The 15,922-nt window shown below is 47.9% G+C and overlaps 2 protein-coding genes across 4 annotated transcripts; both read left to right on the top strand.

The window, feature by feature from the left end:
- Positions 1-4,400: 4,400 nt before the first annotated feature.
- Positions 4,401-5,522, top strand: Gpr173 (G protein-coupled receptor 173). The gene has a single exon (XM_042684888.1). It carries the CDS (start codon positions 4,401-4,403, stop codon positions 5,520-5,522), a length of 1,122 nt encoding a protein of 373 aa, XP_042540822.1.
- Positions 5,523-9,612: 4,090 nt separating this feature from the next.
- On the top strand, positions 9,613-15,639 carry Tspyl2 (TSPY like 2). Of its 3 annotated transcripts, none has more exons than XM_042684885.1 (7): positions 9,613-10,554; positions 11,750-11,827; positions 11,929-12,040; positions 12,128-12,273; positions 12,400-12,494; positions 12,766-13,394; positions 14,941-15,639. In XM_042684885.1, the coding sequence occupies exons 1-7, from the start codon at positions 9,760-9,762 to the stop codon at positions 15,063-15,065; spliced, it is 1,980 nt and encodes a 659-aa protein (XP_042540819.1). In that variant the 5' UTR covers positions 9,613-9,759; the 3' UTR covers positions 15,066-15,639. The 3 variants fall into 3 exon arrangements, with proteins under 3 accessions (XP_042540819.1, XP_042540821.1, XP_042540818.1); XM_042684887.1 differs by having other exon boundaries at positions 12,763-13,382; XM_042684884.1 differs by having other exon boundaries at positions 12,763-13,394.
- The last annotated feature ends 283 nt before the right edge of the window (positions 15,640-15,922 follow it).

Raw genomic sequence — 15,922 nt, 5'->3', positions numbered from 1 at the left:
CTCATCTCTCCTCGGTCTTCTAAATCTTTCTGCCTTTCTATTTTTTTGGTGTTATTCTTTCCCCCTCTCTATTTCTTTTACTATCGATTTGGGTTTCTGATCTTTCCCCTTCTCTACAGGTCATACTGTTTCTGTGTGTCTCTCTTTTTCTGACTTTTCTCCCCCTTTCTGCCTCCATTTCTATCTTTCCCTCTTTTCCCTTTCTGTGTCATATTTTTCTCCCTTGTCACCTTTCTTTACTCTCCCTTTCCTTCTCCCTCATCCTCTCTGCCTTCTTGGTGTCCATCTGTTTCTCATACATGTGTCTTAGTTCTTACCTTTAGTTTCAGTTTGTCCCTACCTTTTCCCCTTTGTCTCCCTTTAAAGCAAAGGAAGATAGAAGGAGAAGAAGGGAGGAATGGAGGGAGGGAATATGAAAATTTATACACATCCAGCTGAGGATTTCTCCACAATTCTAAAGACAGAGGGCTTTAAGGGACAGAGAGCCCACCAACCCCAGTTCTCCCAGCAACTTCTCTAGTACTTTCTCTTGCCTCTAGGCCACTAGCTCTGAGATTTCATGGTGCCATTAGCAAATCCTGGTTTCAGCCAGGTACAGTGGCTCATAGCTATAATTCCTGTTATGAAGAAGGTTGAGATGCAAGAATTGTAGTGTGAGGCCAACCTGGGATAGGGGAATTAGAGAGACATTATCTGAAAAGGAACTAAAACAAAAACAGGAGTGGAAGGCATGGCTTACTGGGTAGAGCACCTGCCTAGCAAGCATGAGAACCTGAGTTCAAATCCCAGGTCTGTTCACCCTCCTCCCCCCAAATGTCAGTTTCCAGATGGTTATGGAAGAACTGGTTGAATTTCTCTGGACAACAATGCTGAGGGAACATTTTGACTGGGTGGGGGAGAGTAAGGAGACATCCGCTCAAGCTCTGCCTTCCCCAGCTCAACCCAGCCTCAACCATAACTCTGAGCTTCTCAACCTTCTGCTCCAATAGGCCAGCTGCCTTCCCTATGGGACCTGCCCTGTCCAAATACCTTATTCCATCTCTACATCCCCTGGCTGCCCACAGCAGGCGCTATTCTATTTTCCCCAAACCTCTCCCTCTCAGCACATCTAGTCTGATGCCTCCAGGGAGCCCTCCCCATTCACCAGTGCATTTAATCCCTTAACCAACTGATTCACAGCTTCTTTTCAGAGAGCCTTCCACTGCACAGTACTGCTCTTTTAGAGGAGAGTGAGTCTTTGTGTGTGTGTGTGTGTGTGTGTGTGTGTGTGTGTGTGTGTGTGTGTGTGTGTGTGTGTGTGTGTGTGTGTGTGTGTGTGTGTGTGTGCCAGTACTGGGCTTGAATTCAGGGCCTCACACTCTCACTTGGCTTTTCCACTCAAGGCTGGTGGCACCTGATCTATCACCTGAGCCACACCTCCACTTCCAGCTTTTGCTAGTTAATTGGAAATAATAGTCTTACAGACTTTTCTTTCTGGGGCTCAGTTTGAACCAGGATCCTCAGATCTCAGCCTCCTGGAGTAGATTAGAGGCATAAACCACCAGTGCTTGGCTGTGAATCTATTCCCTGCTCTCATGGAGCTTTTGTTCTTACAGGATGAGGCAGTCAATAATCCAAATTTTTGTGTGTGCCAGTCCTGGTATTTGAACATAGGGCCTCAGTGCTATCCCTGAGCTGTTTTGCTCAAGGCTAGTATTTTACCACTTGAGCCACATCTCCATGTCTGGCTTTTTGAATACTTAATTGGAGATTATTGTCTCACGTATTTCCTTCCTGGGCTGGTTTCAAACTACAATCCTCAAATCTTAGCCTCCCAAGTAGCTAGGATTACAGGTGTGAGCCACTGGTTCCCAGCAAAGATCAAATTTTAACAGTCATTTATATAGTGTTAGAAGAGAGAAATTCTAGGAAGAAAAATAAAGGAGGGAGAAGGGCATGGGGATGCTATGACATTTAACCTGGATTACTCAAGGAGCCTCCTCATTAGTCTCCCCATTTCCACCTTTGTTTCGCATGATCTGTTCTTAGCGCAGTAAGTAGGATCCTGTTCCGTACTGAGCCCTATGATTCCAATCTTATTCTGAGTCAGAGTCCTCACCATGGCTTCCATGATTTGCTGCTGCCACCACCTCTTCCTCCCCCTCCTCCCCCTCCTCTCCCTCCTCCTCCTCCTCCTCCTCCTCCTCCTCCTCCTCCTCCTCCTCCTCCCCTTTCTCCTCTTCCTCTTCTTCTTTGCTACTGGGATCTAAACTCAGGATGTCATGCTTGCCTACCAAGGGTTATGCCTCCCAGTCCTTTCCAAAGCTTCATTTAATCTTTCAGGTAAGGTCTCACTTTTGCCTGAGATGGTCCTTGAACCACTATCCTCCTATATTTACATTCCAAGTAACTGGTATTATATGAGTTAACCATCATACCCAACTTATTTTTGTTGGTTGGTTGGTTGATATTTTTTTTTTGCCATACTGATGTTTGAACTCAGAGTCTCATGCTTGTTAGGCAGGAACTCCTATTGCTAAGTCTTGCCTCTAGTCCTATTTAGTACTGTTTATTTTTTTAAAGAAAATTTCTCACTTCCTAATAAGACACATGCCTGAGCATGATTCACCTACGATAGGCTTCCAAGTGTAGCTAGGATAACAGGAATGTACCACTGAGTCCAGATCTCTCAGATGTCTCTTAAACTTTTCTGCCTAGGTTGACCATGAGCTGAAATCTTCCTAATCTCAGCAACCCAAATACCTAGGATTACAGATTTGTGTTGAGATAAGACTTTGTTATCACACATCTGTTGGCCTGGGCTGGCCTCAAACCACAACCTTCCTATCTTTTCCTTCCACATAGCTGGGGTTACAGACATGTGCCACCTCTCCCAGATTCATCATCTGCTTTTGCTACTTTTCTGACCTCACCCCAATCAGCACTTGCCCCCTGCTCACCATTCCACCTACTGTGGCCTCTTTGTTCTCCTGAAAAATGTGTCATAACTAATCCCACCTTAATGCCTTTGTTCAGGCTGTTCCCCTTGCCTGGACTTCTCTTCCCCCAGATAGCCACATGACTCACTCCTCCACCTCTTCAGTTCTTTGCTTAGATGACACATTCTCTGTGAAACCTTTCCTGCTCACCTTATTCAAAACTTCCATGTCTTCCGTACCCCTAGCTCCACTCTCTTCTTTTATACTTCTTCTTAGGGACTTATCATTTGATGTGCTAACTTCATCCTTGTCTGTTTTTTTTTATTATTGTTTTCTTTTTCTTTGTTTCTTTTCTTTTTTGGTGCCAGTACTGAGGCTTGAACTCAGGCCTGCTTCCAAGCTTTTCTTGCTCAAGACTGGCCCCCTACCACCTGAGCTACAGCTCCACTTCCAACTTTCTGGTGGTTGATTGAAGATAAGTCTCATGGGCTTTCCTTTGAGGGTTGGCTTCAAAGCCTTATCTTCAGATCTCAGCCTCCTGGGCAACTAAGATTACAGGTTTGAGCCATTGGTGGTGCCTGGCCCACTGCTTTAAAAAGAAAAATGTAGGTAGGGTCTTTGTTTTTGTCCAGGACTTGCCTCAGACCATGATCTTTCTAGTAGACCTTCTTCATAGCTGGGATGACGGTGCATACCACCATATCCAACTCATCGACTGATAAAGGGGCTAACTTTTTGCCCAGGATGATTTTGAACTGTGACCTCCTGATCTCTGTCTCTCACATAGCTGAAAACACATGCATGAGATCACGGCACTGAGCAAAAATCAGTACTGTTTTGTGGTATTTTGGTTGAGCTGTTTGTGTGTGTGCACATGTAAGTACTGAGCTGTGATGTAAAACGGCCTTTGTAACTATAGGTGGTGGTTTAATCCAAATTTACACACAACCATAGTGCTTGCAAAGGGGGAGAAGATCCCCACCTCACAGACCTACCAATGAAAGAAACTTGTAACTAAGGGCATACATTCAGAGACATGAAGCTTTGGAAGTCAGTAAGGAGACAGTAGGAGCAGGTTGACCCTAGGCCAAGAAGTCAGTGGGAAGAACTTGTAGACAAACTAACCTTATCTTCCTTTTTATTTCCTTCCCTTTCTTTTCCATTTGCTTCTCACCATCTCTTACTTGTTTCTCTCATCATTTTCTTACCCCCCCCTATTTCTGTGTCATTTTTTATCCATGCATACCTTTGCCACCATTTTTCTATTTCATTCTTTCCCCACTCTCTCTGTATCTACATGTGCTATTCTTTCTTGGTCTGTTTCTTCTGTTCTCATCTCTCTTGTCTCTCTGTGTCTGTGTCTCCCTTTTTGTCCCCATTTCCAGGTGCAGCTTAGCAAGACAACTGATGGAGTCACCCAGGGTCCATCGAGTACCAGCCTGGCAGATCTCATAGGATTGGGAGTAGCCCTTGCCCCTCATTATGGCCAACACCACTGGAGAGCCCGAGGAGGTGAGCGGTGCACTGTCCCCGCCATCAGCATCAGCTTATGTGAAGCTGGTGCTGCTGGGACTGATTATGTGTGTGAGCCTGGCAGGCAATGCCATCTTGTCTCTGCTGGTGCTCAAGGAGCGTGCCCTGCACAAAGCTCCTTACTACTTTCTGCTGGACCTGTGCCTAGCTGATGGCATACGCTCTGCCGTCTGCTTCCCCTTTGTACTGGCTTCTGTGCGGCACGGCTCCTCATGGACCTTCAGTGCACTCAGCTGTAAGATTGTGGCCTTTATGGCCGTGCTCTTTTGCTTCCATGCAGCCTTCATGCTATTCTGCATCAGCGTCACTCGCTACATGGCCATCGCCCACCACCGCTTCTACGCCAAGCGCATGACACTCTGGACATGCGCAGCTGTCATCTGCATGGCCTGGACCTTGTCTGTGGCCATGGCTTTCCCACCTGTCTTCGATGTGGGCACCTACAAGTTTATCCGGGAGGAAGACCAATGCATCTTTGAGCATCGCTACTTCAAAGCCAATGACACACTGGGTTTCATGCTTATGTTGGCTGTGCTCATGGCGGCCACGCATGCTGTCTATGGCAAGTTGCTCCTCTTCGAGTATCGTCACCGCAAGATGAAGCCAGTGCAGATGGTGCCAGCCATCAGCCAGAACTGGACATTCCACGGCCCTGGGGCCACTGGCCAAGCTGCTGCCAATTGGATCGCCGGCTTTGGCCGTGGGCCCATGCCACCAACCCTTCTGGGTATCCGGCAGAATGGGCATGCGGCCAGTCGAAGGCTGCTGGGGATGGACGAAGTCAAAGGTGAAAAACAGCTAGGGCGCATGTTCTACGCGATCACACTGCTCTTTCTGCTCCTCTGGTCACCCTACATCGTGGCCTGCTACTGGCGAGTGTTCGTGAAAGCCTGTGCTGTGCCCCACCGCTACCTGGCCACCGCTGTTTGGATGAGCTTCGCCCAGGCTGCTGTCAATCCGATTGTCTGCTTCCTGCTCAACAAGGACCTCAAGAAGTGCCTGAGGACTCACGCCCCCTGCTGGGGCACAGGAGGTGCCCCAGCTCCCAGAGAACCCTACTGTGTCATGTGAAGCAGGAGAGTAGGCAGACAGGCAGGGAAAAAAGTCATGGTCACCATGTGATAGGGCCAAACAGCAAGGGGGTGGGTAGGGCCTCGTATAGAAGTCTTCTTTTCTGAGCTCCAGCCCCAGCCCCTCAAACCACCTTTAACTGAGGCACCTTTGCCAGCATCTCCCTGGGGTGGAGGACTGAATGGAGAAATGGGAAAGAGGCATTTCTAGTTTTGTGGGCCTGAGTGGAGAAATGGGAAAGAGGCATTTCTAGTTTTGTGGGGCCTGTCTCTGCAGCCTCCTTCTATAAATCTCACATCTCTCTCTCTCTCTCTCTCTCTCTCTCTCTCTCTCTCTCCCTCCCTCCCTACCTCCCTCTCTCTCCCTCTCTCTCTCTCTCCAATTCAGAAAAAGAAAAAAAACTGAAAGTACAGGTTTTTCTACTAGTAGCTGAGGAGGAGACAAGGAGACAGGCTTTCTTGCTTTAATGTTTCTCCTTCTGACATTGTCCAGAAGGGTAAATTTTGTCCTGTAAAATAGATTTCCGGATCTCTTATTGCCCCCATTGCTCCCATGCACCTTTCCTTTCCAAGTCCCTTAGCAAGGCCTGGATGTTTAGGGAAAAATTGATCCAAGGCTGCTGAAAAGAGGGACCCAAGGGGTGTCGGGTTCTGGGGGAGCAAGGATGTTTAATTGCTATGTTGTGTGCACTGTTGTTTTTTGGCTAACCCTGGTCCCAAGCCCACTTTCCTCTCCCTCTCACCATGTCCAGACCTCCCAAGTGTTTCTTGAGGATCTGTATGAGAAGCCAAGAGGGTAAGGAGAAGGGCCCCCCAGAATAGACCCAGGCTAGGTAAAGAGGAGAATGGAAACTGAATTCAAGCTAAAGAGACCAAGCTTGTCTGCATTCTCTTGTTCTGCTTCCTGGATCTCCGGCACTCCACCTCTTCTCCCTGAGGACAGACAACCTCACTAGGGCTGATATGGGAGCCATGCGCGCCGGGGCGGCCCATGCCCTGAAAGTATAAAGAGGGAGAAGAGCTCCCTCAGAATAACTGGACCCCAGAGCCTGGGATCAAAGCTTTATTGAACCTCAGGATTGTCTCCTGGGTTCTTTTCTGAAGATGAAAATTCCTTGGGGGCCTTGGTAACTGATAGTGGTACAAACAAACTCCGAGACACTGTAGACTTGACTCCATTCCTATCTGACCTCGTTTTTTGTACCCATTAAGCCTCAGGGCCCTCAAGCTTCTCCTTGGTTCCCCTTGGCCTTCTGGATCCTCAGCCCCAAATGTTCTTGATCCAAACAGTCCTTCTCCCTTTTCTTCCCTTTACCTTACCTATATCCAAAGTGGAGCAGCCTGCAGCCATTCCCCCAAGTGAGGGGTCCCATGCCTCCCTCCCAGGGGAAGAGTCCACTCTGGGCTAATTTCAAGACCAGTTCTGTGGACTGGTGCGCCAAGCTGGCATTCCTTTGCCTGAGCTTGCCGGGGTTCTGTCCCCCTTTCATGTCCTGCACTGGCAGGGATCTATCTGTATTTATCCACCCTTTACCACTCCTCATAGAAACCCTTGTCCTAAGGTCCCTCCCTACCCTAAGACAGCCTGGAACTGAGGAAGCCTTGACCCAAAAGGAACGAGGAGGGCACTCTAGGCAGGAGAGACATTAATGAACCTAACTATGGAGTGACCTCAGAAAGGCTAGCCAGAATGGTTGAGAGGCTGAGAGTGAGGGAAATTATTCTCTCAGTGATAGTGATGGGGTTCCTTTCTGAGGGGGTGGGATGGGAAGACCAAGAGGGTGGGGAGTAAAAAGGGTACACTTAGGAGGGCTTTCCTCCATTTTTTTCTAACTGCCTGGATTCACCATTGGATTTTGTAAATGGAAAAACTGAAATGAACAACACTATATTGGATGTTTTCTCTTTCTGAGTGTGTGTGTGTGTGTGTGTGTGTGTGTGTGTGTGTGTGTGTGTGTCCTGACTATGTGACTACATATGGGAAAGTATGAGTGAGTAAGGCAGTGCGCTTCCATGTGATTTTTTTTTGTGATGACGTACTCCAGAGGGAAACTTGCCTTGTGCACACATGTGAGCAAATGCCAGCGTGTGGAAATACATGACACATACATGCACAGGTGCATGTGTGTGCATGCACACAGACACACACATACCTGAGACGCGACAAACTAGATCATGTGCCTATAGCAGGAAGTAGAATGCTCATATGGAAGCTGGAAATTCTATACATGTATGAAGAAAGACAGTCGACTCCATCTCTTAAGATTGCTCCTTCCATGGCCCAGGCTCTGATTACAGAGTGAAGAGGACAGGGAGCTTGAGATCCCTGCCTCCTCTTAAAGTGTGTAGGTTCAATCACCTTCCCAAAACTGAAGGTGTTCCTGAAAATAGGACCCCTATAGAGGATAGGAACTGAGAATTGAGGAGCAAACATGAATGGGGAATAAATGAGTTTAGGAAATGTCCTCTACAAAGTAATTGTTTCTGGAAACACTGCTTAGTCTGGGCTGGGAGCCCTTCTCTAAGAATCCACTGTACAGAGTTGGTATTTTGATCAGCTTTGACTAAATTCAGAGTAAGGGATGTAATGGGTGTGGGGGGGAGGGTAGTCTGGGAATATATCCAGCCAGCCTATTCCCTAGGCACTCAGTTAATTTACTATTTATTTATTTATTTACTTACTTATTCTCTCAGGTGCACAGAATTGAGCTGACCATCTTCCTCAGTTCTTGGCACACTATATCATCGTTGGTCTATGCAAGGCCTTTTTATCTTCTTGTTTGATTTTGTCCCTTCATCACCCATTCCTGATCCCATCCTTCCCCACCACATACGGGCACCCAGTCTTGTGTATTTAATGTATGTCTTTCCAGTCCACCATTCATGTGTTTATTTACATATGTGTATCTGTGGAAAATATGGTATTGTTGTGTTTTAATTTACATAAAGTTATTGTACTATAAATCTTGTTTGTTTGTTTTTTCACTCAACATTCTGTTTTTGAGAGTTCCAGCCATGTTGCTGTACATAGATCTAATTCATTCTGGTGGTCCATCTAAAACATGTATCACATTTTCTTATCCATTCTCCTGGTGATGGATCCCTAGGTTCCTTCTAATGCTCTACCAGAGCAAGAATGCAATACGCAATTATCCCTTTGGGAGAATGCCTGATTTAGAGGAAGTAGAGGGGTAGAGATTTAGTTAGGGTTCTAGTGTACCCCATGATGTAAATTCTAGAACCAAAGCCAAAACTCCACCATCATGCTTCACCAAAGACCATTCATGTCTGGTCATTAAAAATAATAAAATCTTAAAATGTGATTAATAACAGTATACACTGAAAAAGACTTGAAGAGGGGAGAGTTAGTAGATGAAGAGAAAGTTCCAGAAAAATGTAGTAGATGAGCTGAATCATAATCATTTTTATGACGCAGTGGAAGTTACTTTTTAATGTGACTGGGGAAAAATCATGTGAAAAATTGATCCCCAAACCAAGGACCTTTGGGCACCTAAATTTCAGGGCTCACTAAGGCAACTATTGCCTTGAGGAGCTGCAGAGTTCATTCACCCCAGGAACACTAAGAGGGAATGGGGAGCAAAGGCAGATAGATTTAAGAAGTGCGTAGTTGCAGAGAGAAGCTGGGGGTGGGGAGAACGATAGCGAGGCTCTTCGATTTTTTTTTTTTTTTTTTTTTTTTTTTTTTAGCACATCCTGCTTAGTGTCTGCGTTTGTTTTTCGCCTTGTTTTTTGGTCTTCAGAACCACTGGTACTTTTCCCATTGGATAAAATGTTACAGAAGTGAGGGAGAGGGGCTTCTCCCCCAGCTCTCCTAGCAGCCAATCGCGCTGAAGTTTTCATGTCATCGCTGGGGTGGGGAATAGCCCAGTGATTGGCGGTTCAAGGGGGAGCCAATCGGAAAGTGATGATGTGTAGTGTTGGCAAGCAGATTGCGTGTGAGCGGGCAGGGGTCGGAGGAGCGTGAGCGCCGCCGCGAAGGCCCGCAGCCAATCGCGAGGCCGAATAGGCCCCTTGCATCAAGGAGTGGGCGAGGCTTCAGAGGCTGGCGCGGAGGGAGTAGGGTAGGCGCTGTGGGAGGGAGCGTCAGAGCGAGGCGGTGAGCGGAGCTGGTCGCGTGAGGTGCGGCGGCTTCTCTTCAGGTGGAACTGGTAGCGGAGGCCCGGGGCCCAAGAGCAAAACAGCCAGAGCGACCCCTCTGAGCTTTGAGCGCGGTCATCATGGATCGTCCCGATGAGGGGCCTCCGGCCAAGACCCGCCGCCTAAGCAGCTCTGAGACCCCTCAACGCGATCCACCACCTCCGCCACCTCCGCCGCTCTTGCGTCTGCCCCTGCCGCCACCCCAGCAGCGCCCGAGGCTCCGAGAGGAAACCGAGGCTGCACAGGTGCTGGCTGACATGAGGGGGGTGGGACTGGGCCTCACGCTGCCCCCACCTCCACCCTATGTCATTCTCGAGGAGGGGGGGATCCGCGCGTACTTCACCCTGGGTTCTGGGGGACCCGGCTGGGATCCTACCATCGATTCAGGGTACGGGGAACTACCCCCACCCGCAGGAAGCCTGGAAACACTCCCTGCTTCCGAAGCCAGTGGGGGTAGCCTGGAAATTGACTTTCAGGTTGCGGAGCCCAGTGGTCTTGCTGTACAGAAGGCCCTAGAAACCTGTAGCTCAGGGGGATGGGAGCCCCAGGTGTTAGTCGGTCCAAAGAGGAAGGAAGAGGCTGTCATTTTAGTGGAGGATGAGGATGAGGATGAGAAAGAAAGTGGGAGGAGGCGGAGGAGGCGGAGGAGGAGGAAGCAGAGGAAGGGGAAGAAGGAAAGCAAAGAGAGGAATGCCCAGAGGATAGAAAGCATCCTGGAGGCTCTGGAGAGCATTCAAATGGACCTGGAGGCTGTGAACATCAAAGCTGGGAAGGCCTTCCTGCGTCTCAAGCGTAAGTTCATCCAGATGCGAAGACCTTTTCTGGAGCGCAGAGACGTCATCATCCAGCATATCCCAGGCTTCTGGGTCAAAGCAGTATCCTTCTCATTGATACTCATGTGCCAAAAACCCATGACAGAAAGGGAATGGGGAGAGGGAGGAACACAATGGGGGGGGGGTGAGTCCCCTATCAGAAGACTCACCAGATTGGGTGGAAGAGGGATGGAAGGAGGAGGGCAAAACAGCAGAGAAGCTGGACTGGAGATGAGGAAGGGGAAATGGGAGCACACAGCATAAAAAAAACTGGGCCCAGCATTTAAGAAAAAAAAAAGCTGATGGGAAGCTGGGAGGGGAACCTAACAACAACAACAGATAAAAATAAAAATGCATCTCACATGGTAAAAGGAGGAGGGGAAAAGGGGGGAAACAGCAGAAAAGCTAGACCCTGGCCTGGGGACAGTAAAAGTAGAAGGGAGGGGCTGGCATTCAAATGAGGAACTGACTCAGACAGTAGAGGAGAAAGGCACAATAGCAGAGAAACTGCCCAGAAAAGGATGCTTAAACCATACAGGGCTCTGCAAACCTAGGTTTTTACATAGATGCCTGAAAATCACAATCCTGACTCGAGTGGCCTGCATTAGAGGGGAGGGACAAGAGAGGGTCTAGAGCCCCTGAAGGGTGAGAAGACAGAACACCTGGATATGGAGATCAAGGGGTTAAAGGAAAGAGGAGAGGAAGAATACTATTTACTGTTGGCTTATCACTGGGGCACATATTCTATGTATGTATATATACACACACATACATGTAACAAGATAGAAACACATGACTTCCAGATCCAGACACACAGCACTATACATGGCCACAGATTCTCAGCACGTAGACTCTAAGAGCCAGCCACACAACATCACATGACCACAGGGCCAGTAAGCAAACACAGTTGCACACAAACCTTCAGCCCTTAAACACAGATTGTTTTGTGAATACAAGTTTACAGCATGTCAAGACAGTTCATATAGACATGGACTCAGCACCTAAACACAGAACATGGATGAACAGTGTCAAAGTCTTCTAACACTGAGGCTTATAAAAACATAGGCTCTCACTACATAGATGATATACTAGGAATGAAAATATATGTCATAACCCATGACTCACTTGGTCTACATGCATCACATGAACACCGAAAGAATTCTCCTAGTCCAGCCTCTCTTGCTCTGCCCTCCCTAACCTTCCCTCCCTCCCTCTCAGTGAATAGTAAATCCTTGACCTAAACTGCTCCACTCATTAGTTCCTCAACCACCCCAGAATTTCAATCTTGATCAACCAACGTGATGAAGACATTTTCCGCTACTTGACCAATCTCCAGGTCAGGCGAAAGAAGAAAGCCAAGGAATCTGGTCCTTAGAGGTGAGGGGGGGGGGAGGCCAAGGAGGGGACACATACCACCATTACCCCCATCCTGAGCAGGTACAGGATCTCAGACATATCTCGATGGGCTACAAAATGAAGCTGTATTTCCAGACAAACCCCTACTTTACAAACATGGTTATTGTCAAGGAATTCCAACGCAACCGCTCTGGTAAGTGGCAATACTGCAGGGAGGGCATCTACCTTTCCCCTCATCTATTCTTTTCCACTCCCTTCTGTATGGCTTATCTCCCCATAGGCCGACTGGTGTCTCACTCAACCCCAATCCGCTGGCACCGTGGCCAGGAACCCCAGGCCCACAATCGCCGGAACCAGGATACCAGTGACAGCTTCTTCAACTGGTTTTCAAACCACAGCCTCCCAGAGGCTGACAGGATTGCTGAGGCAAGGCCCCTTCTGGCATTGCCAGACACGGATTTGCTACATTTATCTCTGGGTTACTGGTGGGTTGGGAGTAGGGAGAGTCTTGGGCTTATACTCATGGCTCTGTTCTCCCTTTTCCTTTGACAGATTATCAAGAATGACCTGTGGGTTAACCCTCTACGTTACTACATGAGAGAACGTGGCTGTAGGACAAACAGAAAGAAGCGAGAAGACAAGGAGAGGTGATGGGGGAATTGATGGCTGAGAGTTGGTTTGTTAGAGAGAGAGCCAAAAGACCTCTGAGATAATATAATGCAATGTTTTCCAAAGAAAGAACAATGTCCACAAATGTCCAGAGGTTACAAAGTCAGGTGCCCAAATGAGACAGTTCCCCACCCTAGACTCATCCTTGTCTCCTGCCTCCATCAATTAACTTAGCACCGTTTAGTGTCTTCCCTGGGTATATCCTTTCTTACTAATCCCATACTCAGCCCCAAACTTTTCCAACAGGAGCAATAAGGAGCAATATGAAATGGTGATCATGGAAGATGACCATGAGTATTATGGAATGGAACACATTCTCAGTGAGATTTCAGACATCGACGAGACCGACAACGAACCCATCCACAACATCAAGATCTCTGACTTCATGGAGACCACTGACTACTTCGAGACCACTGACAATGAGATAACTGACATCAACGAGAGCCTGTGTGACAGTGAGAACCTACACCACCATGAGAACCCCAACGAGACCACTGACAGCAATGAGAGTGCTGATGAGAGTCCTGATGACACCGGCAAGAACCAGGAAAAAAACAACACGTATGATAATGGGAACCTCACCTATGAGAATATTTACGGTGACAAGAAGAACCTGGAAAGTGGTCACCAAAGCAGCACTAGCACCAACCAAGACAGCAGTGATAGTGACAATGGGGATGAGCGCAGTGATGAAGATGATGACGGCAATGAAGGTGACAATGAAGGCAGTGATGATGATGATAGAGACATTGAATACTACAAGAATCACTTTGAAGTCTTTGACAAGGATCTGGAAAACAGCATCAACCAAGGCATTTATGAGGATGAAATAGAGATCATCTCTGATGAATCAGAGGAGGAAGAGGGCAGTGTAGAAGGTAAGCTAGACTCTCTCCTCTCTTCCCTCCTTTCTCTTTCCCCAGATAAAGCCTGGTACAGGGTTTCACAGGCATGGACACCATCTATTCTTACACGGGAAAGAAAAAAGCATTCTCTGCAACTTCTTAAATAAGGAAGGTCAGAAAACATTTAAGGTACAAATGTACCAACACCAAACAAAACAATCAGTTCCAGGTTCTAGGTGGATTATTCATAACTGATAAAACAAAAGAAATAAATAGACATATGGCAAATGGTGAGTGGAAAACTGAAAAAGGGCAAGTGTCTCTTGCGGATGGACACACACACACACAGACACACACACCGACACAGACACACACACACACACACACACACACACACACACACCCCTTCTTGGGAACTCCCCAGAGTTTTGGAAGGTGTGCAGTATGCTCTGAGAACCCAGAGGATAGAGCAAGTAAATCTACCTCAAGGAGTGGGGAAGGTTGAAAAGAGAGCCAGAGAAAGTTGATATTTGAATCAGAAACTTTATTTCCCCCTGAGGAGCATTCTATATGGAATGAATAATGTGAATGAAGACCTTACAAGGATAAAATAACATGGTATGCTTGTCATGGTTTCCAAAATTACCTTTCCCCTTCAGTTCTGAAAGCTGCTTTTCAAAGACAAGTTTGCTGGTCATACATGTTAGGGAATGCTACATTGCAATATTACTCTCTTAAAAGTTGTGACAGTCCTGGGGGGGCCATCCACTTTGCAGAACTCTGCATTTCCCAAACTTCTTGAATACAGAAGACAGTACTTCTTGAATACAGAAGACAGTTGTTCAGTGTTCACCAAATAATTCATTTGGAGAAATGAGAAAAGGTTACATATGGAGCAGGGAGTGAGGGAACAAACAGTATTTTAGGTGGCTCCTGGGATTGTTCTGTCCTGGAAGATTGATGAAAGGTATTTGAGCTGGGTTGTAGGCAGACAAGAGGCAGAGGTGAGCTCCTGGGGTAGGTAGAAGATAAGAATATCAACCATTCCCGGAGGTCAAATTTGACATCGTTCAGGTATAGTAGAGAAACTGAAGGAATTGTCGGTCCACTGGCATCTCTCCAAGAATGGGAAGCAGAGCTGGCTGCCTAGACCTGGGGTGTAAGGGAAGTAGGGAATTGGGCTGAAGAAGACAAACTAGGGCCTGTTTGGATCACACGAAGGGGAAGAAGTGAGGGAGTTGCCTATGGATGAATAGGTTTATTCAGCTGAAATCTGAGGTCAGGAAGACACACAGATTGCGGAATGGGGATAGGACAGAGAGAGACAGAAAAGGTTACTTTCAGAGACTTATCTGTTTTGACAGTGGCAAGGCTCTCACGCTGCCTTCCTGCCTTGCTCCTACTTCCTCCTCACTCATGGACTTGAGTACAAGCACACACACAGAAGTAGAGACACTTGGCAGTGGGTCTCAGACCTCAAAAACATTGCCAATGTATTTTGTTCCCTTTTTCTAGTAATATCTACCTGCCCAAGTAACAATCCTCCATTTCCCTCTTCTTGCCTCTGTTTCTTTCACAGGTAGTGAACCAGACAGCTATGAGGAGGAAGGAAGGGAAGTGGATTCAGAAGATTCTGATATTGAGGAGGTGCTCCAGGTCCCCAACGATTGGGACGACCCGGAGAAGTGGGGGAAAAACGACTAAACATCTTACCCTTTGGAGGACCAGTCTGTACCTCCTGTCTCCTGCCCCATTTGCCCTCCCCCTCAGCTAGGGCCACGCGGCCCCACATTGCACTTCTGGGGGGGTGACCGACTTCGTACACGGGTTTAAAGTTTATTTTTATGGTTTAATAATTGCAGAGTTCTTATTTTGGGAGGGAGGGAGGGAAAGGAGAATTCCTCCTTTTTTGACCCTCCTTCCCTGCAGGCTTCTGTGTGCTGCTAAATGTATTTATTGTGATGCCTTGGTCAGGGCCCCTCTAGCCCCTTTCTCCTTGTCAGTGTTAGCCCCAACCCCTCTCCCTGTGCTGTGTGACGTGGACACCCTGATGCTGAAGCCAGGAGGACAGCTGTGGCCTTGACCGCAGCCGTACTGTGGCTTTGCTGCCACCCTGTTCTCCCAAGTCTCTTTCTCCCTTGAACCCCTTTCTCGCCATGCCCACTAGCCCGCCTCGGTGTCTATGCAAGGCCGCTTTGCCATTGCGGTATTCCTCCCCCCTCCCCCCAGAAGTCCCGCCTCTTTCCTTGTGAACCCTAATAAAATTTAAGCAAATTCAGTGTCGCTTAGAGTCTTTTGTCTGCCCCAGTGCGCCATTCCTAGCAGCCAGTTCTCCCGCCTCCCCCCTCCCTCCACAAACCAGCACGAAGCGTCCTGGCCTACGCAAAGACCTGCAAGATGGTAGCTGGGGGGGGGGGGGAAGGGCGGGGGATGGAGGGGTCTGCAGGCTAGGGGCCTGCTCTGGCAGACCGCAGAGGAGTTGCGTCAGACCAATGCGGACCGTCCTGGCCAATAGCAAGGCGAGGCTGAGGAAGCCCCTCCCACCTCCACCAACGCAATCC

Source organism: Dipodomys spectabilis, unplaced genomic scaffold, assembly GCF_019054845.1.
Source record: "Dipodomys spectabilis isolate Male_0828 unplaced genomic scaffold, ASM1905484v1 ptg000091l, whole genome shotgun sequence".
Lineage (NCBI taxonomy): Eukaryota > Metazoa > Chordata > Mammalia > Rodentia > Heteromyidae > Dipodomys > Dipodomys spectabilis.
The sequence above is the reverse complement of the archived record's forward strand: the minus strand, read 5'-3'. Positions and strand labels throughout refer to the sequence as shown.